Raw genomic sequence first — 23,313 nt, forward strand, 5'->3', positions numbered from 1 at the left:
AAGAATTGATTGTCTGTTAAGCCTTTCATCTGTTAGAATACAGTGGTAGTTTCACTTCTTTCATGTGTAAATAACAAAACCCTTTTTTTAAAAGTTGCATTCTCGGGTTAGCTGTTAACAATGGTGATAGCTAGACAATATGTTGAAGGTGTTAGCCCCCTGTGTTCTCTGTCTATGACCTGATGTTTAGATTGATTCCAATCTAAAAAGTGAGATAACAGAGTCTTACATAAATTCATGCAGTTTTTGAGCTCAGAGTTCTACATGAATGTATGTGGTTTTTAAAAAAAGTGCAATGTAACTCTGCAAGTACAAAAAAATTCACCACACAAAATATATGTGTGCATGTGGGTCTGTGTGTGTCTGTCTGGAGTGGGGGTTGTGAGTGTGTGTGTGTGTGTGTGTGTGTGTGTGTGTGTGTGTGTGTAGTGAGTGCAGTGTGTCTTAAGTCTATGAGGGGATGCATGTGTGGGAGTGTGTGTGTCTATAAGGGTGCGTGTGGGTGTCTGTGTGTACCTGTGTCCGCGTGTGTGTGTGTGTGTAGTGCAATGGTGATCACCTGTAATGTGACATGAACCCAAGGTCCCAGTTGAGGCCCTCCCTATGGGTACCGAACTTAGCTATCAGCCTCTGCTCGGCCACTTTCCTCTGCTGCCTGTCCCGAAGTCCACCTTGGAGGATGGTCACCCGAAGGTCCGAGGCTGAAAGCCCTGGACCACTGAAGTGTTCCCCAACTGGGAGGGAACCCTCCTGTCTGTTGTGCGGTGCCCATTCATCCGTTGTCGTAGCCTTTGCTCGGTTTCCCCAATGTACCATGCCTCTGGGCATCCTTGCCTGCAACGTATAAGATAGACAATGTTGGCTGAGTCACATGAGTACCTGTCATGTACAAGGTGGGAGGTGTTCCCACGCGTAATAGTGGTGCCCTCACAAGAACGGGGTACGACGCTCAACTCATCGACCGCCAGTTCCGACGTGCCACAGCAAGGAACCGTAATGACCTCCTCAGGAGACAGACACGGGCTGCAACTGACAGGGTACCCTTCGTTGTTCAGTACTTCCCAGGAGCTGAAAAATTACGCCATGTTCTTCGTGACCTGCAACACATTATCAATGAGGATGAGCACCTCACCAAGACCTTCCCCACATCTCTACTACTTGCCTTTAAACAACTGCCAAACCTCAAAGAGATCCTTGTTCGTAGCAAACTGCCCGGCTCTCAGGACAACTCCATGCAACCCTGTCACGGTGGACGCTGCAAGATTTGTCAGATTGTGGACATAGATACCACTATTATGCGTGGGAACACCTCCCACCTCGTACATGGCAGGTACTCATGTGACTCAGCCAACATTGTCTATCTTATACGTTGCAGGCAAGGATGCCCAGAGGCATGGTACATTGGGGAAACCGAGCAAAGGCTACGACAACGGATGAATGGACACCGCACAACAGACAGGAGGGTTCCCTCCCAGTTGGGGAACACTTCAGTGGTCCAGGACATTCAACCTCGGACCTTCGGGTGGCCATCCTCCAAGGTGGACTTTGGGACAGGCAGCAGAGGAAAGTGGCCGAGCAGAGGGTGATAGCTAAGTTCGGTACCCAAAGGGAGGGCCTCAACCGGGACCTTGGGTTCATGTCACATTACAGGTGATCTCCATTGCACTACACACACACGCACACACACACGCTCTCACATACACACTGACACAGGTCCACACAGACGTGCACACAGGCACCCACACACACCCTTATAGAGACATGCACTCCCACACATGCACCCCCTCACAGACTTAAGACACTCTGCACTCACTATACACTTTCTCACACTCTCAACCTCCACCCCAGACAGACAGACAAAGACCCACATGCACACGTATATTTTGTGTGGTGAATTTTTTTGTACTTGCAGAGTTACATTGCACTTTGCCCAAAAACCACATACATTCATGTAGAACTCTGAGCTCAAAAACTGCATGAATTTATGTAAAATTCTGTTATCTCACTTTTTAGATTGGAATCAATCTAAACATCAGGTCATAGACAGAGAACACAGGGGGCTAACACCTTCAACATATTGTCTAGCTATCACCATTGTTAACAGCTAACCCGAGAATGCAACTTTTAAAAAAAAAGGGTTTTGTTATTTACACATGAAAGAAGTGAAACTATCACTGTATTCTAACAGATGAAAGGCTTAACTGACAATCAATTCTTCGATGTCTAATTTCAGTTACATCACACTGCAAATTTTTGCTATAAATTCTGTGTTACGATCGAGCCCTCCACAATCACCTGATGAAGGAGCGTCACTCCGAAAGCTAGTGTGCTTCCAATTAAACCTGTTGGACTATAACCTGGTGTTGTGTGATTTTTAACTTAATATGATCAAGCAGAGTTCAATACAGTCATATGTTGTTTTGTGAAATAGAAATCATGTTTGACAAATTTTCTGGAGTTCTTATGTTCAAATGTTCTGTTTGTTCCTCGTGGATGCTCCCTGTATCCATGGATGCTTGGAAATTATGACAAGCCTTTCCACTTCTCTAACCCCACTGTCCTTGCTGACCTGGGATGTGAGCCATTTGATTCAGTCTATGTATAGCCATCCTTTCCAGTACAACCTCTTCCTGAACTTTAGTCCTTCCATAACCTCATTCAACCACAAGTGATACTTTGTCAGCATCTTTTCCCTTGGTAATCATAAAGACAAATTAGAGAGATATTAGTGTAGTGATAATGTCATTGAACTAATAATCCTGAAGCTCAGGCCAAAACATTGAAACTGTGCAGTCAAATCTTAATTAATAGATGAAATACTATTCTCATAATAGTGGAACTATTTGATTGTTACAAAACCCATGTCTAATAATGTCCTTTTAGAGAAGGAAATCTAACTTTAGCTTATCTGTAATACATGTGATTCCAGACCCACAGTAGAATGATTCTCTCAACTGCTCCCTGAAATAGTCTAATAAACCTCTATGGTATCATAATTACAGGGAAAAGTCAAATAAGAGTAAAACCAGATCAACTACCTGGCAATGACCTGAGCTCCAGAAAAAGCAATGTTAACTCGGCACAATTCCCAGTATGGAAAATGCTGCAAAGATTTGGGAGTAACACCTAATATAGTCATACTCGATGAATCATATCCTGGCACCTCCACCACCATTCCTGTATGTCCTGTCCCATCGAGGGCCCTCCCATAGGTGGCATAATGGCAAGCAGTCAGGAAGGAGTTGTCATGCAAGTCCTCAACGTGACTCTGTAAAGTTCCTTTGGGTCAAGCATAAGCAAAAAAACTATTTGCAGATTTCCACCCACCACCTTCCCTCAGCTGATTAATCATTGCTTCTCCATGTTGATGGTCATATGGAGGAATCACTTAGGATGTTAAGGACACACTGTGTACTCTAACTGCAGGACTTCAATGACCTGGTTCAAAAAGTATAAGACAGCTTGCCAGGAGCAGGGCCAATCATATCTAAAAATGAGGTGGTGGAATTATGTCTATTTTATATGCCCAACAATCTAAGCAATCCTGCAGCCATTGGATCAGATTTAAGCTCTGTAATCCTGCCACATTCAGTTGTGATAGTGGAAAGTAATACTCTTCAAATATTCTGTCCCTTTCATTAATATGCATTAGTACCAGTGTACACCATCAACAAAATCCACTGCAGTAATTCACTCTGGATCCTTCCAAGCCTGCAACCTCTACCACTGGGGAGGACAAGGGGAGCAGATATTCCTCTAGCAATAAATGCCAAAATTCTATTTGCCCTCCTTTATTACCTGCTGTACCTAAATACTAGGAGAAAGTGAGGACTACAGAGGCTAGAGCTCAGAGTCAAGAGTGTATTGCTGGAAAAGCACAGCAGGTCAGACAGCATCCAAGGAGCAGGGCTTGATGAAGGGCTTATGCCCAAAACGTTGATTCTCCTACTGACCTTCTGTGCTTTTCCAGACTACACTATGTACCTAAGTACTAGTTTTCCGCAACTCATGCAAGAGGCACTCAGATCCCGCTGCACTTGAGCATTTTAAGTTTCTTTCCATTTACATAAGCTTCTTTTTATTCTTCCAATCAAAATGAATAACCTAACACATAGCCAATTAAACTTCAGTCAAATTGGCCTGTTCTCCTAACCAATCCATAGCCATTTATAAATTTCTTATTTCCGCTTTGCAAATTACTTTTCCATCTATTTTAGTGTCATCTGCAAATCTGGCTATTGTATATTATGTCCCTGCATCCAAGAATCAAAGCATCTCCTTTGAACATTCACTGACAATGATTATCATTTCTGAAAATCTTGCTGAAGATTACCAATGAATGCAAACATAATAATTGTGAGCTTTGGATTAGATAAAAGACTTGTCATTTCTATAATGAATAACTCACCTCTTGACTCTGCCCACCTCTTATAAGTGCTTGGATATGTGCAGCTCCTAAAGCATTCAATGCTGAGCACTATTCAGGGCAAAATAGATCACTTTTTGAAACTCAATTCACCTGCCCTTGACTCCTTTATGAAGACCTATAGGGGATCAGCTATCAGAACAAATTTAAAACTTTTAAATCATGTTTAATGTAAACTTAGCCAAAGAGATGAACTGCCTTGGGATTGCACAACAAAGTATCAGAGTTGAGAGCAACCTTGGAGGTTTTCTTCAAACTACCATCATGTGGCCAGATTGTGCAATTGCACACTCTAATTCCAGTCCTGTGTAGTAATTTGCAGTGGAAAAAAGCAAAAGGATTCCGTGAGAATCTAGCAAAAGCAATGTAAGATATTTAACAAGATGTTTCTAGTTCAAGACAGACCTACTTTTAAAAAAAAACATGCTTTCACAGTTTTCCTGCTTGGCCTGCCATTTTTAAATTAGATGTGGTAAAATGTGTTTAAACTGTTAATGAGATTCTATCACACTTTAGTTCAACAAATAATATGCCTTGACACAGTGGCTTAGCTATAGGAAAGTTACAGGTCATGATATAAAAGCAACAGTAGCAACATGGATACAATATTGACAGTAATAAAAAAAGAGTATTAGTTAATGGATATTTTTCAGGCTGATGACATTTCAGTGCTTAAGACTTATAAAGGCTCTACTTCATGATTGGCTTAGTTAAAAGTTAACTTAGAAACTAACTGAAGGTAACACTGTTAAAAACTTTTGACCATTAAAGTATGAATGTATACATTTAATAAATACCTTGTGAATATTACAAATCCACCTCTGCACAGTACATGGTGAGATGAAAATTTAATGAAGTCTGCTGAGTTGCTCTGGTAAACTATCTGACAATCAATAACAAAGTTTGGAATTAGAGTGCCAATTTATATTCCAGTTTGATGAGCATTTTGTATGCTTGGTGGTGTACTCGATCACTAATAAAATTGGATTGGATTGGATCTAACTGTACATTTAAATGCCAGATATTTCTATTAGATCTTTGACTTGACCATCTCTTGTGTCATTGTTGTCAAAATCATCATTTCTGATGACTTTTCCATCATTTTCTATTTCAGTTCCTCATTTTTCAACCCATATCACAACCCTCTCCATCCTCAGCCATTCTCACTCTATCCGGCAAAGTCTCATTTATGCATTTTCCCTTTCTTTGCTCAATTATACTGGTATCCAATTCACTCAGTCAATCACTTCCAACCTCTCATCTTGACTCAATTCTGATATGCCCTCACCCCATTCCTCTACCTCTGCCGTTCTTTCTCCAACTATTTTTTTAAAAGCCGTTTTGAAGACATTCTCCCTTAGTGGTGTAATATATGTTCAAAGATGCTTTGCAGAGGATGGGAATGTATTAAATTCTCACATTTTTACTGTAATTCAACAGTAATAAGGATACTGTATGTTCCTCAATTCTATAGTATCTTGAAATAGATTCTATTCTCCAAATACAAGGAACAGGAGAATCGACGTTTCGGCCATCAGTCCTTCTTCAGGATGCCCGAAACATCGATTCTCCTGTTCCTTGGATGCTGCCTGACCTGCTGCGCTTTTCTAGCAACACATTTTCAGCTCTGATCTCCAGCATCTGCAGTCCTCACTTTCTCCTCTATTCTCCAAATACTCATGCTACGTAATTTCCAGTAGACAGGACTGAATTATGCTTTCCCTTTATTAACTGGGGTTATGACCAATCCCACCACCAGCATTGGTTGAGACTTGGCTAAAACTGACTGCAAATAACTCTTTCACTTGACTTTTAAATTCCCAATTGCATTGCCATTTTGCACAGATGGCACTATGGCATTGGATGACCTTGTTGTCATTGTGTTGTGTGCATATCAACAAAGCATTAGCTACCCACTCTGCTTAACATGACACATCCTTTGATTTTAACTCCTCTGAATATTAAGGCCATCCATGATCTTTGTTAAGTTAGCACAAACCTGGTGTTAAAGCAGAAATCTTTATGGCACAGTTCCAATCAGCATGCTGTACTTATTTACAGAGTCATTATACAGTGTGTGGAGTGAGATTGATACTTGTCAGTAATTCCAACTATCAGATGGCAATGCTATTCTGAAATTATTTAGGCTAAAGTACTCTCATCATTATTGTCCCTTGCAAAACAAAAAGAATTTTTAAAAAAACTAGATCAAATGATGAAATTCATTAATCTAATCCTTTTAAAAAATGCATAGTTTAGAAGTCCTATTTTTTTCAAAATTGTATTTTGTATATTTTTTGCAAAATATTTCTATTTTTTAGTGTGCCAGGATTGAGTTTACTTTCTGAGCAAAGACAACTGTTATTTCACCAACAGCAACAACCACTTCAACAATTGTTGCCATCCCAGCAGCTCACTCCAGTAAGACTATTCTTTTATGATATTTCAAATTGATGGAAGAAAGCTTATTAATTTGATATCATGTTATTTACAATAAATATAATTGTTTTCTATTTTAAGTAAATTGTTTGCAAGTATAAATTAAATTGTGATTTTGAGAAGATTTTAAGTGTATAATTAAACTAAGCTGAAAATGTAATACCCTACTACTATGGTGATTATATTGGGGGTTTTCCTGAGGTTGGTATTGGGACCTCCATTTTTCCTCATGTATATTAATGATGTGCAGTGTACAGGGGACAATTTCAATGTTTACTGATGACTTTCAACTGAGAACAATTGTAAACTGACGAAGACAGTGTGGAACTCCAAAATGAGCAAGTTTGTGAAGTGGGCATAGGTAATAGCTGTAGGTAATAAATGTGTGCCTCAATGAGGAAAGTATGAGGTGATGCACTTTGGTTGGAAGAATATTGAAAGACAATACAAAATAGGCGGTTCAAATCTAAAAAGGGCACAGGAGCAAAGGAACCTGGGTATATATGTGCAGAGATCATTGAAGATGGAAGGACAAGTGGAGCATACTGTGTCCTCAGCAGTATTAATCGGGGCATAGAGTATGTGAACAAGGAGGTAATATTGAATTTATATTAGATATTTATTAGCTCTCGGCTTGAATATTGTAGGAAAGATATGAATGCATTGGAGAGACTGCAGAAGCAATTTACAAGAATGGTTCCAGGAATGAGAAACTTATGAGAATAGATTTTAAAAAGTTGGGACTGTTCTTCTTGGAGAAAAGAAGTCTGAAAGGAGATTTCTGAGATTTTCAAAGTCATGAATAGCTGGATAGAGTTGATAGGGAGAAGCTGTTCCTGCTTGTAAAAGGCACAAGAACAAAAGGCATAGATTTAAAATGATGTGCAAAAGAAGCAAGGATGATACAAGAGAGAGTAGTTATGGAGTGCACTGCCTTGAATCATAGTGAAGGCAGGTTTAATTGAAACCTTCATGAAGGCACTGGATGATTATTAAGATAGAAAGGTATGAGGGATAAAGCAGGAGATTGGCACGAGGCAGTTCTACTTGTTTGAAGACCTGGTACAGCATGATGAGCCAAATGATTGTGATTCTGTTCCACATATGATGCGGAGGTCTCAACCATTTAGTTTGACCAAAACTGGAAAGGGCTTGCTTGTCTCAAGAAATGACATTGCTAAATTAACATGATGGACCGGTTGCAATTAAAATAAGACAAAAGCTTGTTTTAAAATCTGTACTTCTAATTCAGAAATTAAACATCAAGTAAATATTGCAAAGCCAGTGTCACAACATTGAGTAATCAACTGTGTGTTGTGATATTACCTTTGACATCAAGAAATATATTGCTATCAAGGCTAGGCAACAACATGGACACATTTATTCACTAAAAGTTAATGTCTTAAGCTGAACATTGCTGTTTTTAGAGATGGCTTGTGAAGATGTGTCAAATTTCTTGTCCTCTCGCTTCTGACATCCATAGTAGATACAGATTTCAAACTCCAGTGTTCCCCTAAATTGCCTGTCACATTTGTTCCTCATTGTGAGATTGTTGCATATGCATAGCTCCTTCCTATTCATAGAACATAGAAAAATACAGCGCAGTACAGGCCCTTTGGTCCTCTATGTTGCGCCAATCCAAGCCCACCTAACCTACACTAGCCCACTATCCTCCATATGCCTATCCAATGCCCGTTTAAATGCCCATAAAGAGGGAGAGTCCACCACTGCTACTGGCAGGGCATTCCATGAACTCATGACTCGCTGAGTAAAGAATCTACCCGTAACATCTGTCCTATACCTACCACCCCTTAATTTAAAGCTATGCCCCCTCGTAATAGCTGACTCCATATGTGGAAAAAGATTCTCATGGTCAACCCTATCTAAACCCCTAATCATCTTGTACACCTCTATCAAGTCACCCCTAAACCTTCTTTTCTCCAATGAAAACAGCCCCAAGGACCTCAGCCTTTCCTCATACGATCTTCCTACCATTCCAGGCAACATCCTGGTAAACCTCTTCTGCACCCGTTCCAGTGTCTCCACATCCTTCCAAAACTGGCGACCAAAACTGCACGCAATACTCCAGATGCGGCCGCACCAGAGTCTTATACAACTGCAGCATGACCTCAGGACTCCGGAACTCGATTCCTCTACCAATAAAAGCCAGTACGCCATATGCCGCCTTCACCGCACTATTTACCTGGGTGGCAATTTTCAGAGATCTGTGTACATGGACACCAAGATCCCTCTGCTCATCCACACTACCAAGTATCTGACCATTAGCCCAGTACCCCATCTTTTTGTTAGTCATACCAAAGTGAATCACCTCACACTTACCCACATTGAACTCCATTTGCTACCTTTCTGCCCAGCTCTGCAGCTTATCTATATCCCGCTGTAACCTGACACATCCTTCCTCACTGTCTACAACTCCACCGACTTTCGTATCATCCGCAAACTTGCTCGCCCCTCCTCCAGGTCATTTATAAAAATGACAAACAGCAATGGTCCCAAAACAGATCCTTGCGGAACACCGCTAGTAACTGCACTCCAAGATGAACCTTTACCACAACTACTACCCTCTGTCGTCTTCCTCATCCAAACCTCAACTCACCCTCAATGCCATACCTCCGTATTTTTTGCAGTAGCCTACCATGGGGAACCTTATCAAACGCCTTACTAAAATCCATATACACCACATCTACCGCTTTCCCCTCGGCCACCTCCTTAGTCACCTTCTCAAAGAATTCAATAAGCTTTGTGAGGCACGATCTGCCCTTCACAAAACCATGCTGACTATCCTTGATCACATTATTCCTATCCAGATGTTCATAAATCCTATCTCTTACAAGTCTCTCTAAGACTTTGCCCACAACAGAAGTGAGGCTCACCGGCCTATAGTTACTAGGGTTATCCCTACTCCCCTTCTTGAACATTTGCTATCCTCCAGTCTTCTGGCACTATTCCTGTAGACAACAAGGACACACAAATCAAGGCCAATGGCTCTGCAATCTCCTCCGTTGCTTCCCAGAGAATCCTAGGAGAAATTCCATCAGGCCCAGGGGACTTATCTATTTTCACCCTTTCCAGAATTTCCAACACCTCTTCCCTACATACCTCAAAGCCGTCCATTCTAATTAATTGTGACTCAGTATTCACATTGGCAACAATGTCCTGTTCCTGAGTGAATACTGATGAAAAGTATTCATTCAGTGTCTCCCCAATCTCTTCAGCCTCCTCACACAACTTCCCACTACTGTCCTTGACTGGACCTATTCCTACCCTAGTCATTCTTTTATTCCTGACATTCCTATAGAAAGCCTTTGGGTTTTCCCTAATCCTACCAACTAAGGACTTTTCATGTCCCCTCCTTGCTCTCTCTTCAGATTCTTCCTGGCTACCTTATAACTCTCAATCGCCCCAATTGAACCTCCACGCCTCCTCTTTACATGTCCACTTCAGAATTCCATCCAGTGTGATGTCTGGCTGGACCAGACACTGTGGATATGCAAAGTAAATATATATCATGCGTCCAATGTAATCGTGATTGTTGCTGTAATGTGTACCAATTTGGGAGAGCAATGGCCTCATGATATTGTCACCAGGAAAGTAGTGTAATGTTCTGGGGACTAGGTTTCTGGTGAAATTTGAAAAATATGGAATTAAAAGACCATGATAATCATCATGTATTGATGTAAACATCCATCTTGTTCAGTGTTGTCCTTTTGGTAAGGAAATCTGCCATCCTTACCTGGTCTGATCTATATATAGCTCCAGAATAATAGCAATGTAGTTGACTCTTAACTGTCCTCTGCGAGCAGCGTGAGCCACTCCATAAATCCAAGATTGGTTGCATGTCCCTAGCCAATGCTTGCATTGCCACCGAAATGCACATACTACGATTAAATAAAAAATATTTGCAATTGTATGGCTTATGAATGGAGAACATTCTGTAGGACACCAGAGTAATAATCACTGAGACTTGGAAGAAAGTACTACAGGCATAGTGTCTCAAAACCAGCAACCTTGGGAATTGAATGGTGCTGCATTTTAGATTTTTATAGTTTTTGGTTTAGATGGGACTGTTAGACTTCCCAAATGCTTAGAGCATGGAAAATACAGGCACCAGTTAACTGTACCTGCCTACATTTTCAAAAAATAGACTGAGAAAACCCTTAAAGAGTTAGCCAAAATAGTAAAGGATTTGGAGTTGCAAAGCAGGCTAGAGTTTGGAGAACTGCAGATTACCAGATTGGAGTAGTTTGCACTGTTAGTGGAGGAAATCATGCAGCAATTTAAGCTTAGAGTCAGGAGCCAATAGAGGTGTCAAGGGCAACAGTAATATTGCCAGTATTGCTGGAGATAGTTTGACAGACATTAGCATGTTCTGAGAAAAGGTGGCAGCTTGTTGTGATTATGTTGAAGGTGAACTAAGGTAAGTTAATATTGTGGAGGTAGGTGTAGGCCGTCTTGGTGAATTTGGAATTTATTTAGGGTTGAGAGGATATAGGAGTAACTGGATTTGACCTATGGCTTGTTAATTATTTCTGTTAGATTGCTGAGTATATTCTGTGGTATTTTGCCTTTACATACTTCATTAAAAGTACATTATTTTTATACCTCTGTCCTAATTACTCTTGATCTATGTATTTATAATTAAAGTACTCAATGCTATTTTGTGCTGCCAATTAATGTTAAATTCATATTTTGCATGCCTTGTCACCAGGAACAACATCAAGCTCTGTTTTATCAGATAATGCAGCAACAGCACCACCACCACCACCACCATCAACAACATGAGCTACAACAGCTGCAGATCACTGGAACAGCACCAATCCCTATAAATAACCTACTGGCAAATGCCCAAACTCAACCACTTCACTCAGCCCATCCCAATCCTTTCATATCCATTCATAATGAAACTTGCACACCAAAAGTTGCAGTAAGTGTCATAGCCTATAACAGTATACTTTAGCTTCTAACAGGAGATATTTTATTCTGTTGCTTTTTGATGTATAATTGAATTGTATTTCCAAACTGCTGAAATTAAACACAAATTCAAACTCTTTAATTAGACTTGTTTAAAACATATGTACATATCTGAATCTCTGTATTTGGTTTGAATGGTGTGAGCAGTTCTCTTAAAATCATGTTTTTGTTAACCCACACATTTTTGCAATACTGTGACTACATTTTAAACTAAACATTTTGAAACCATGGGCAATTTGAAATAAGGGTTGTTTTCACTGGAGCATTGGAAACTGAGGGGTGACCTTATAGAGGTTTATAAAATCATGTGGGACATGGATAGGATAAATAGACAAGATTTCTTTTTCCGAGGGTGGGAGGTGGGGGGGGCAGCGTAAAGAATGGGAGGGTATATGTTTAGGATGAGAGGGGAACGATATAAAAGGGACCTAAGGGGCAACCTTTTCATACAAAGGGTGATGCGTCTGTGGAGTGAGCTGCCAGAGAAAGTGGTGGAGGCTGGTACAGTTACAGCATTTAAAAGGCATCTGGATGGGTATATGAATAGGAAAGGTTTAGAGGGATATGGACCAAGTGACTGGCAAATAGGAGTAGATTAGGTTGGGCTATTTGGTCGGCATGGACGAGTTGGACTGAAGGGTCTGTTTCCATGCTGTACATCTGCATGACTCTGACTGTCAGTAAAGGGACTTAGGAAATGGAAGTGAGACTCTATAAATTAATTATACTCGTGGAAAAATTTTGATACAGTACTTTCTTTTTTTCAGAGGCTCAGTGACAAAGGAAGTCCTGTTACACAGGAAAAGAGTTGACACAGGATTTGTAAATTCCAGAATGTCTATCCCATTTTCACAGCAATTTAACCAATGGAATCTTACTTGTGTGGTTGGAGGACCTTAAAGGAGAGTGGCAAATACACTGAAAGTCACCATATATGAACAAGTACCCCAAATAATTTTGATAAACGCTCCTATATCACAACATTTGGTTTACTAGTCTTGCAGCTTGATTGCACTAATATGAAACTTCTCTTTGTTTAAGAGACATTAGACATGGAGCAATCCGAAAAATGAACCTGTTTTCAAATTCATTGGTAAAACTTGAACCATTTGGTTTTGTGCTTGTCTTGAACTGTTTAGATGGAAGTAAAATTATGATTTTTAAATAAAACTTAGATATCTTTTAAATTACAAATGCAAGTTACATTGCAAAAAATTATACCTAGTTCTGCAGCTGTGACAGGCAGGACTTGAGATTTGCATCACTTCAGTTCTACATTGCATGCATTGTGTGTTGTGTCCTGTTCCTTTGCTGTGGATGTGGTATGCTTCCAGGACCACTGCTGGCATAGCTAGTCAGTTGTGGTGCAATAGGCTTCTGAGATTTCTTTGGCTGCTGGGGGACAAGATCAATCTATAAAGTGGAAGAAATGGATTAGCCTGCCACCGGGGAAGATTCCTTTGAGGGATGTGTTGGCTGTCAGCCTAACCAAGTGCCTGTTGCTAGGTCCATTGTGAAATAACTCCAGACAGCTGAGTATGCACACAATCACTATTCCTGTCACAGCAGCAGGAATTTCCAATAGTACATAGTCTTTCTTCTTGGAGGGAATTCCCAGCTCTCTATATGGCTGAACCAATTTGAACAATCTGTTGTCTGACCCCCTCCACAGATCCAACTGTAAGAGTATTTGAACTAATAAATCTCAAGGTTGAATGTTGCACAGTTTGTACTTCATCTATAAATATTCTTTGGTGAATTTGAGTAATTGTGAGGAAAAATGAAATATAAAACCTAAATATTTTGGTTTGTAATATTTCTAATTAGCATTTGTGCTGTTGACTGGAAGAGTATTGTTTTATTAATTTATTTTTATACATGCAAGGGAATTTTAGAAGAACAGTAAGACCAACTGGATTTTGTAGATAATTGCAAAGAAAAGTCAGTGTGGTTCATTTTAGATTCTTATTTTCAACCCACTGGTTGTTCTGTATCAAACTTTGTACAGATTTTGAAGATATTTGCTGTAGTGTTTATTTTACTTAGTTGTAAAATATCAAATGTATTAAAAAATGATATATAAAACTCTCTCAGCAATGATTGTTAGTAATGTTTGTACTTAGGCATACTGATTTTCTAACAACTGAGGCTAAAGCAGTGAATACAATTTGGGAGCTACACAAAATGTATCTATTGTTAATGATTTCTTCACTGCCTTCTGTGGGCCTACAAAACTAGCTGCTGTTTATTTGTTGCTAAATAATAGTGTTTTATATAAATAATTGTCCAAATGGTTTTGGATTCCAAAGAAACTTTACGACTTGCATGTTAAGTTTTTGTATGTTCACCTTTATCGCTGCCCTATTGCACATGAAAAATTAAGTTATCTCAAAGTCAATTCTCTGCATATAAAATTAAATTCTTAAGTTTTTTTTTAAAAAAATGTTCATTATTTTGCACATCACATCTCAGTGGCTGAATGCTGCTATCGTTATCAACATACAAATTGAACTTATGATTTTAACCAAATATGAACAAAGAAATCAGCATCCCCTATCATTTCTTTCTTTTGTATGGCATTTACTTTATTCTGTACATTTTACCTAAATATTATACAGAGATGAATTGCATGTTTCCTCCCAGAGCTTATGTTCGTTAACTGGAAAATATTCTTGCTTTACACGTTTTTTGACAACAGATTTCTCCTTTCTTAGCTTTTGTTTCAGGTTCGCAGATTGAGATTGGTCCTTTATAAGTGTTTGACCTCCTACAAAGAATTGCTGAAGGCTGGTTGTCTTAAGTTCCAATCAATTTTAAATGGATTTTGCATTTACTGATTGGTTTTATTTGCAAATTAAAGTGAGTGTCATTTAAGTATGATCTTCACAGCTCCAAAAATTTAACCTAGGTTTTGAATTCCAACCCATCAGGGAGTTCATCTAAACAAAACTAGTAACTTAATGCATTTCATTGTTGACAATAACCGATGCTTCAGCCCTGAAGCTGATGACGTTGACCACAGAAAACTACTCACCAGTTTTAAATGAAGAATAGCTTCCTTGCTAAATTGTTTTTCTTTAAAATAAGTAATCATTAAAACAAGTTACCAGCCCAGCAATCTTTTAGAAACAGCACCAGGTGTAAAGTAAATTCAGTACATTAACTCTACCTATCAAATTATTTAGTTCATGAATCTTAATTTGAGCAAGTAAATCCCTAACTTCCAAAAAAAACTACTGAATCAAATGACTTATTTGAATCCAATACAGTCCACTCAACGTTGTGATATTTTGAAGCAAAAGTCAGTGTGCTACATTGACATTGTGGTAGAAAGCAGCTACGTTTCATATTCAGCTTGTTCTCAAGTCTTTGAAATAATTTTCTAACATGGATAAGATGTTAGTCATTGATCAAACTTTAATGTATCATCATAGAAGCCCTATAGTGTGGAAGCAGGCCATTCAGCCCATGGAGTCCACACTGACCATCTGAAGAGTATCTCACTCCATTCCACCCTCCTACCGTAACCCTGTAACCCTGCATTTCCCATGGATAATCCCCCGTCCAAAAAAAATCACTGGACACCTTGGGCAATTTAGCAAGGCCAGTCCACCTAAACTGCGCATCTTTGGACTTTGGGAGGGATCCAGAGCACCTAGGCAAAATCCATGCAGACACTGGGAAAATTTGCAAATTCCACACAGGTGCCCAAGACTGACTGAACCCAGGTTCCTGGCACTGTGAGGCAGCAGTGCTAACCACTGAGCCACCAAATGGACTTCAATTCAACTGTTTCACTTGTACTTTGATATTAAAAAACAGCTAATTCTCTTTTCCATAAAAGAAAAAATTTTGTTTTCATTCATGGGATGTGAGCATCACTAGCAAGGCCAGCATTTTATCCCTCACTTTCTATATGAAAGTGTCGTTGAACAACTCTTGAAAAACTGCAGTGCTGGTAATATAGACCCATAGTGCTGTTCAGAACGGAAATCCATAATTTTATCTAGTGACAGTGGAGTAATGGTGATAAAGTTCCCAACTCTAACATTAACAGCAACAACACAAAATTATTTTATTCTATGGTTTAAACAATGTTATATTAGTGGTCATGAAAATCACAATATAGATGAAAACCATTTTCTTTTTAAGTCAGGATGGTGTTTGGCTTGGAAATCCTGGGCTGAGATGATTAGCCTTCAGGGCTAGCTATGACTTAAACCAATGGAAAGATTTTTCCAGTGCTTCACATTGACTTCAATATTTCTAGCAGTCTTTGTTGCTATCCCTGTCAAATGCTCCTTTGATGACAGGGATAGTTTACTTTCCATGTATCTCTTGAATTCAGTTCTTTTGTTCATGTTTTGACTTTGACCAAGACCAACAATGTCTTAAACCATGTGGTTTCAAACAAAACCAAAACTGAGCATTGATAAATACGTTAATGCTGAGTTAACTGCAGCTTTATTTATTGATTGGATAATAATTGGCTGAATTTTTTGGTGGCAATATTGTACCTGTACTGGAACTGTTACACAAGAAACATGATTACTCAAGTCTTCGGTTTTATAGCCAGCAAACGTGTCAGGGCCTGTAGCTTTCTAGTCGAGTGGATCATCTACCTGGCATTTGTGACTGATGATGATTGCAAATGCCTCAGCCTTGAATATTGCACTGATATGTAGGGATCCCAGTTTTGAAGATGCAAATAAAAGCAAAATACTGTGGATGCTGGAAATCTGAAATAAAAACAAAGTACTGGAGGAACTCAGCAGGTCTGGCAGTATGGGTGGAGAGAGAAAGACATAAAATTTGTAAGACTACTTCAGATCCAAAGAGGTCATTACCGGACTCAATAATCAACTCTGTGTTTCTCTCCACCAGAAAGGTGAGTTATTCTAGTGTTTTATTTTTATTATAATTGAGGATGTGAATGTTTCTGGAGCCTCTTTTGTTTAGATTAATTGTCCATCACCTTTCCAGAGACAGGACTGGAAAGCTTTGATGTGATAGTTTGCCAAGCATGGTCTCTCGCATGTTCCTGCTCCTGTTTAGTATTCTTGCCATTCTGTGTTAGTTTCAGCTGGTTAGAGATACATGGATAGTATTTACGAATCCTTGTTCTTCAGATTTCTTAAAGGCTGATTTAACAAGTATGACTGACAACCTTAGCTTAATATCCTTGAAGTTGGGTGTTAGGAAGTAGAAATTGATCCCATCAGGCTATATGCCATGCAATTTCTATTACAATAGGGTTTAATTACCAGCAATTCAAAATATCATTCTATTGGCTTTGGTATTTCATTATCTGCATCAAACATTTCACAGCATGAGTGTCAGTGGACAAGGAATGTAATGTTCTTCTATCCTATGGTCAAATGTTAATAGAGTTTTAACTGACTACGCTTTGTTCAATATGCTGTACCTGTTAGACAAAATGTATTTTTTTCAGCAACATTGTTAATTAATAACTTATGAACAATAAGACGAATATCCAAATATTTAGTTTTCCCTTCAGATTTAGATTCAGGTTAGCTACAGCCAAGGCCAGATGGATAGAAATAAAATCCTAAAACAAGTTTGTGTTCCCCATAGGCTTTACTTGAATTGCTGAAACTTCAAATTAAGAAGGTATAAGTCATCAAAGTCATTTCACTAGAATTCTGATACTATTCAGCTACTTTTATATCATAATAAAAACCAAACATTTTGCAAATAACATTTTAGTTGTTAATTACAGTCAACATGTAGTCATCTGTAGTAGCTGACTGAACCGTGTATTTCCAGCATTTCTACTTCCAGATCAGATTTTCCATTTTTATTTTATTGCTTTAATTATTCAGATTCTGCTGTCTTCTGAAACACAAGTTTAAAATTCTGTGGTGGGGGTCAGAGCCAGTGTAAGCAATAACAGCAAGCTCATTGTCTTTTGGAATCAACTGGCAATAAAAGTTATTTTAAACAACACAACTATTCTTATCTAGATTTGTGTCAAAGCAAAAAGGACTAAGTACTATCACCGTTTAAGAAACGTGGTAAGGACAAGCCAGGGAACTATAGACTGGTAGTGGGCAAGTTGTTGGAGGGAAGCCTGAGGGACAGGAAAGACAAGGACTGATTAGGGATAGTCAACATGGCTTTGTGTGTGGGAAATCATGTCTCATGAACTTGATTGAGTTTTTTGAAGAAGTAACAGAGGATTGATGGGGGCCGAGCAGTGTACATGATCTACATGAACTTCAGTAAGGCATTCAACAAGGTTCCCCATGGGAAACTAGTTAGCAAGGTTAGATCTCATGGTCTACATGGAGAACTAGCCATGTGGATATAGAACTGGCTCAAAGATAGGAGACAGAGGGTGGTGGTGGAGGGTTGTTTTTTAGACTGAAAGCCTGTGACCAGTGGACTGCCACAAGCACCGGTGCTGAATCCACTACTTTTTGTCATTTGTATGAAAGATTTGGAGGTGAACATAGGGAGTTATAGTTAAGTTTGCAGATGACACAAAAAATTGGAGGTGTACTGGACAGCAAAGAAGGTTACTTCATTTTACAAGGGGATCTTGATCAGATGAGCCAATGGGCTGAGGAGTAGCATATGGAGTTTAATTTAGATAAATGTGAGGTGCTGCATTTTGGGAAAACAAATCTTAGCAGGACTTATACTAAGGTCCTAGGGAGTGTTGCTGAACTAGAGACCTTGGAGTGCCAAAAGTAGAGTCACAGGTGCTTTTCTTAATTGGTCAGTATTGAGTCCAGGAGTTGGGAGGCCATGTTGTGGCTGTACAGGATATTGGTTAGGTCACTTTTGGAATATTTTGTGCAGTTCTGGTCTCCTTCCTATCGGAAGGATGTTGTGAAACTTGAAAGGATTGAGAAAAGATTTACAAAGATGTTTCCAGGATTGGAGGATTTGAGCTATACGGAGAGGCTTCAATAGGCTAGGGCAGTTTTCCCTGGAGAGTCAGAGGCTGAAGGGTGACCTCATAGAGGTTTATAAAATCAGGAGGGACACGGATAGGATAAATAGACAACGTCACTTCCCTGGGGTAGAGGAGTCCAGAACTAGAGGGCATAGATTTAGGGTGAGAGGGAAAAGGTATGAAAGGGACCTAAGGGGCAAAATTTTCATGCAGAGGGTGGTGTGTGTATGGAATGAGGTGCCAGAGAAAGTATTTAAAAGGCATCTGAATAGAAAGAGTTTAGAGGGATATGGGCAAAGTGCTGGCAAATGGGAGTAGATTATTTTGGGCTATCTGGTCGGCGTTGACAAGTTGGACCGAAAGGTCTGTTTCTGTGGTGTACATCTCTATGATTCTATGTTGTTACGTTCTTTGTTACTGTACTAAATAGTACTTATCATACCTTGCTCAGGTAGATGATTAAGTTATTTGATCCTGGTTATATCCTGCTGTTATGTTTTTTAAATCTGCTCTGAATATCTTTGTCAAAGCAATTAACATTATGAACAGCACAGATCACACTATCTGTGTACCTGATTAAAACTATTATTGTGAATAACCCCTTTTATTTCTCATTAACCAATTATTAATCCTAACCAATTACTAATCCATCTTGCACATTATAAGCTTGTGCAGTAGCTACATCCCTTCACTTATGCCCATTGTGGAGTTTCATTTTTTTAACCCCCGAAAGGTCAATGTTTAGATTAGATTAGATTAGATTACTTACAGTGTGGAAACAGGCCCTTCGGCCCAACAAGTCCACACTGCCCCGCCGAAGCGTAACCCACCCATACCCCTACATCTACATTTACCCCTTACCTAACAACACTATGGGCAATTTAGCATGGCCAATTCACCTGGCCTGCACATCTTTGGACTGTGGGAGGAAACCGGAGCACCCGGAGGAAACCCACGCAGACACGGGGAGAACGTGCAAACTCCACACAGTCAGTCGCCTGAGGCGGGAATTGAACCCGGGTCTCAGGCGCTGTGAGGCAGCAGTGCTAACCACTGTGCCACCGTGCCGCCCAAAATGTTAGCTCTGAAGTTACTTGTACTTTTGAGGGGAAAAAAAATCAGTTTGTGATACAAATAGATGGAATTTCTGGAGAGCACTTTTAGTCTAATGTTGTAACTTTAGCATAAACCACTGAAAAACATGGTTTCTGATAAACATCTGGCAAAGTTACTGCTGGAGATTAGGGTACCTCCATGGTAGTAGTGACTCAGATTTTAACTTTAACAATTTAGATTGCTTCCTTTATATTAAACTCTTTTCCCACTATTGAAATCAACTTGGGTGGGATCTATTTCTGATGCATATTTCCACATAGAAGGATGAACTGCAGCAGATAGACAGAGGAGGTCTGCTGATGGCAGTGGTTCTAAGTCATACACCACCTAACTTGGAACTAAATCGCCATTTCTTCATTGCCACTAGGTCAAAATCCTTAAATATCCTCTCTGATGTGTATTAAGCTAATGCACCAAGGGCTGCAATAGTTTGAAAAGGCAGTTCACCTGTAACTGAGGGCTATTAATGGATGGGTAATAACTGGTTTCACAAGCATCCATCCTAAGACAAATACTTAAAGAATGTTGGAAATGGAAAGAGAAGTCATTGGTTCGGATAAAAGATATTTTAAGCAACCTGTTGGGACACACGGTGACAACCTCTGAAACAAATAGGCCATGAACCCAGTCCTGCTGTTTTAAAGTCATAACAGCTCATTGCTGATGTAGAATAGAAATCAAACCCAACACGTACAATCACCCTGAAGTGTAGCAGATGGTAGGGTCAACTTTACCAAAGGCTGAAACAGGTTATAGAATCACAATTTCTGTGGTGCAGTTAGAGGCCATTCAGCCCATTGTGTCTGCACTGACTCTCTCTAGATTTTGTTTCCTCAAAGCCCAAAGTATTCAGCAACTAACAGCCAGAGTGTCACAGATTGGTCCAACCTGTAGTTAGTATCTGCCCACAGTGTCCCTGACTACAGTCACAAGAAACAAGTTGAATTGATGTGATGGAATGGATTTTGCAAAATAGCAGATGATCCAACATTACAAGAATGAGGGGAAGTTTGGGTAGCCTAGTAGCAATGCTCAGTAGCATAAGGAAAAGCACTAAGAGAAGGCTGGACCTTAAAAACATGATTCCAACATTTTACTGACAATAGATGTAATTTCAATTATTAAGGAATAGCAGCACATTTGGGAAATAAATCTATACAGGTATATGGATAAAATAAACATTGGTGGCTGTTGATTGTAACCTGAGCTTGATGTGGCTCTTGTATACAGCTTTGTCGATGTTTCCAAATTGGACTGAGAAATACATTGTGAGATAGGCAGGATGAAAATCAATAAGCACTATTTCACAAGAAAGATGAACACAACAATACATTCCTAACTGTAGAAGCAGCATGCAAAAAGTGATCCTACAACCAAAACTCTGATATCATGTCACATGCATGGAGCTTTGCCGTCCAATTGGTTAAACAGTGGTCCGCTATTATTCGTGACCGAATGTCCCCTATACATCAGTGTTCCAGACAAGGTTGAAACGTTTGCATCCAGAAATGCCAAGTTAACACTCCAGCTCAGTCTCCTCCTTTGTTTTCCAGCATCACATTCACTCAATTGATTCACTCAACGTGGTATCAAAGATCAACAAGTGGAGGCACTGGCTACTGCAAAGGCTGAGAACATTCCAATAATACTATAGAACATGCTGTACAGTCCTGCTCATGGATGTTTAGATCATCAGCAGGGTCATTCTACTCCCAACCTCATGACAGCATTACTTTAATCGTGGACAAAAGATTTTTGGATCCTTTCTTGAAAAGGAACATAATTGCATTAGAGGAAGTTTAGATGAGTTTCACTGCATTGATTCCAGAAAGGAGGATTTGTCCCATGAAGACAGAGTGAGCAGTTTGAGACTTTGTGTCAATCCCCTTTAGCCTCTTAGATACCTCAATTAGAACTCTTCATTCTTTTAATCACCAAAGTAAACATAGAAAAAAAATGCTTCAAATGGGACAATCTAGAATGAAATGTTGTAATTTTAAGGGCAGATCTAAAACAGAGATGAGGAGAAATTTCTTCTCCCAGAGTTGTGAATCTGTGGAATTCACTACCCCAAAGTGTGATGAATGCTGGAATATTGAGTAAATTTAAGGACGACATAGACAAATTTTTAATTCGTAATGTTTGAAGGGTGAAAAGCATGCAGGAAAAGAACAAGTTGAGGCAGAGATGAGATCAGCTGTGATTATAATAAATGGCAGAGCTGGCTCAAGGACCTGAATTGCTTACTCCTGGTGAAATTCTTATGAGGGTGACTGGCCTTAACATCAAGTTTCCATAAGATATAGGAGCAGAATTAGGCCGTTCAGCCCATTAAGTCTGCTGAACCATTCGATCATGGATGCTTTGTTTCTCAAATGCATTCTTCTGCCTTCTCCCCTCTCCCCATAACCCTGACTAATCAAGAACCTATCACTTAAATACGCTCAATGAGTTCATCTCCAGAGCATTCAGTGACCATTAGTTCTACAGATTCACCATCAGATTCGAGCTGAAAAAATTCCTTCTTATCTAAGTTCTAAAAGGTATGCCATCAAGTACAGACTGGAGTCCTCAACTACACCTCCATGTAACAAAACCTTCATCCCTGGGATCATTCTTACGAACCTCCTCTAGACCACCTCCAAGGCCAACATATCTGATACAGGGCCCAAATCTGTTCACAATATTCCAGTCTGACCGCAGCCTTAGAGTCATAAAGATGTATAACATGGAAACAGACCGTTTGGTGTTTTGCACATGGTGAGGACAGTGCAGGAGAGAGAGAGAGAGAGCGATTACTGCCTTTGCTGTTTTTGAATTCATGTGTCGCTGGACATTGTTCATTTTCCCAGATGCACTCCAAACACTGAATTTCACAACTAATCTTGGAGGAAGCGGTTTGGGCGAAGTTCATAAAACAACAATTAACTTATCTGGTTCTGTGTTAAGTCTGTCCAAGAGAAAGGCTATATTATTGAGTACAGTAGGTTCTTTGATTATGTGTTTTTGGAGATAAGTCTCCTGATTAAACTTAAAAATTTAACCTGGTGCAGTGTTTTGTAGAGGAATAAGACAATGTTATTTTCTAGGTCTGTAGATTGTGAAGGAGCAAAAACAATGTCCTTTGCAGTGATATGTCAGATGTGGGAGTTTAAGGAGAGTTTAAGGGTTACTGCAGATTAAATTTGCCATAAACGATGTTGGATGCAAATCTTATCAGATCGAGTGGATTGGAGAGACCGATAGAAGTGATGAGGAATTTGCAACAGCAACAGTATGTGATGGATGGTAGGTATAGGAAGGGGGCGGGGGGAGTCTCAGATACAGTCACATAGATGGGTTAACTCCAGGAGGGTAAGAGAGGTAGGCACCTAGGGCAGGAGTCTTTTGTGGATATACCCATTTGAAACAGGTATGC

The 23,313-nt window shown here is 39.6% G+C and overlaps 1 protein-coding gene across 10 annotated transcripts in view; it reads left to right on the top strand.

Annotated features, from left to right (window-relative positions):
- The window catches only part of mllt10 (MLLT10 histone lysine methyltransferase DOT1L cofactor), a 298,105-nt gene extending 283,829 nt beyond the window's left edge, over window positions 1–14,276 (top strand). For 5 of the 10 annotated variants that reach the window (XM_072575936.1, XM_072575937.1, XM_072575942.1 and 2 more), the window contains 3 exons: window positions 6,748–6,847; window positions 11,595–11,810; window positions 12,625–14,275. In XM_072575936.1, coding sequence (XP_072432037.1) covers window positions 6,748–6,847; window positions 11,595–11,810; window positions 12,625–12,669 — 361 coding nt within the window. In that variant the 3' untranslated portion in view covers window positions 12,670–14,275. Of the gene's footprint in view, window positions 1–6,747; window positions 6,848–11,594; window positions 11,811–12,624 lie in introns of those variants that run through there. The other 5 variants (XM_072575938.1, XM_072575939.1, XM_072575940.1 and 2 more) reach the window with 2 other exon arrangements.
- Window positions 14,277–23,313: the final 9,037 nt, after the last annotated feature.

This window comes from Chiloscyllium punctatum, chromosome 8, assembly GCF_047496795.1.
Source record: "Chiloscyllium punctatum isolate Juve2018m chromosome 8, sChiPun1.3, whole genome shotgun sequence".
Classification (NCBI taxonomy): domain Eukaryota; kingdom Metazoa; phylum Chordata; class Chondrichthyes; order Orectolobiformes; family Hemiscylliidae; genus Chiloscyllium; species Chiloscyllium punctatum.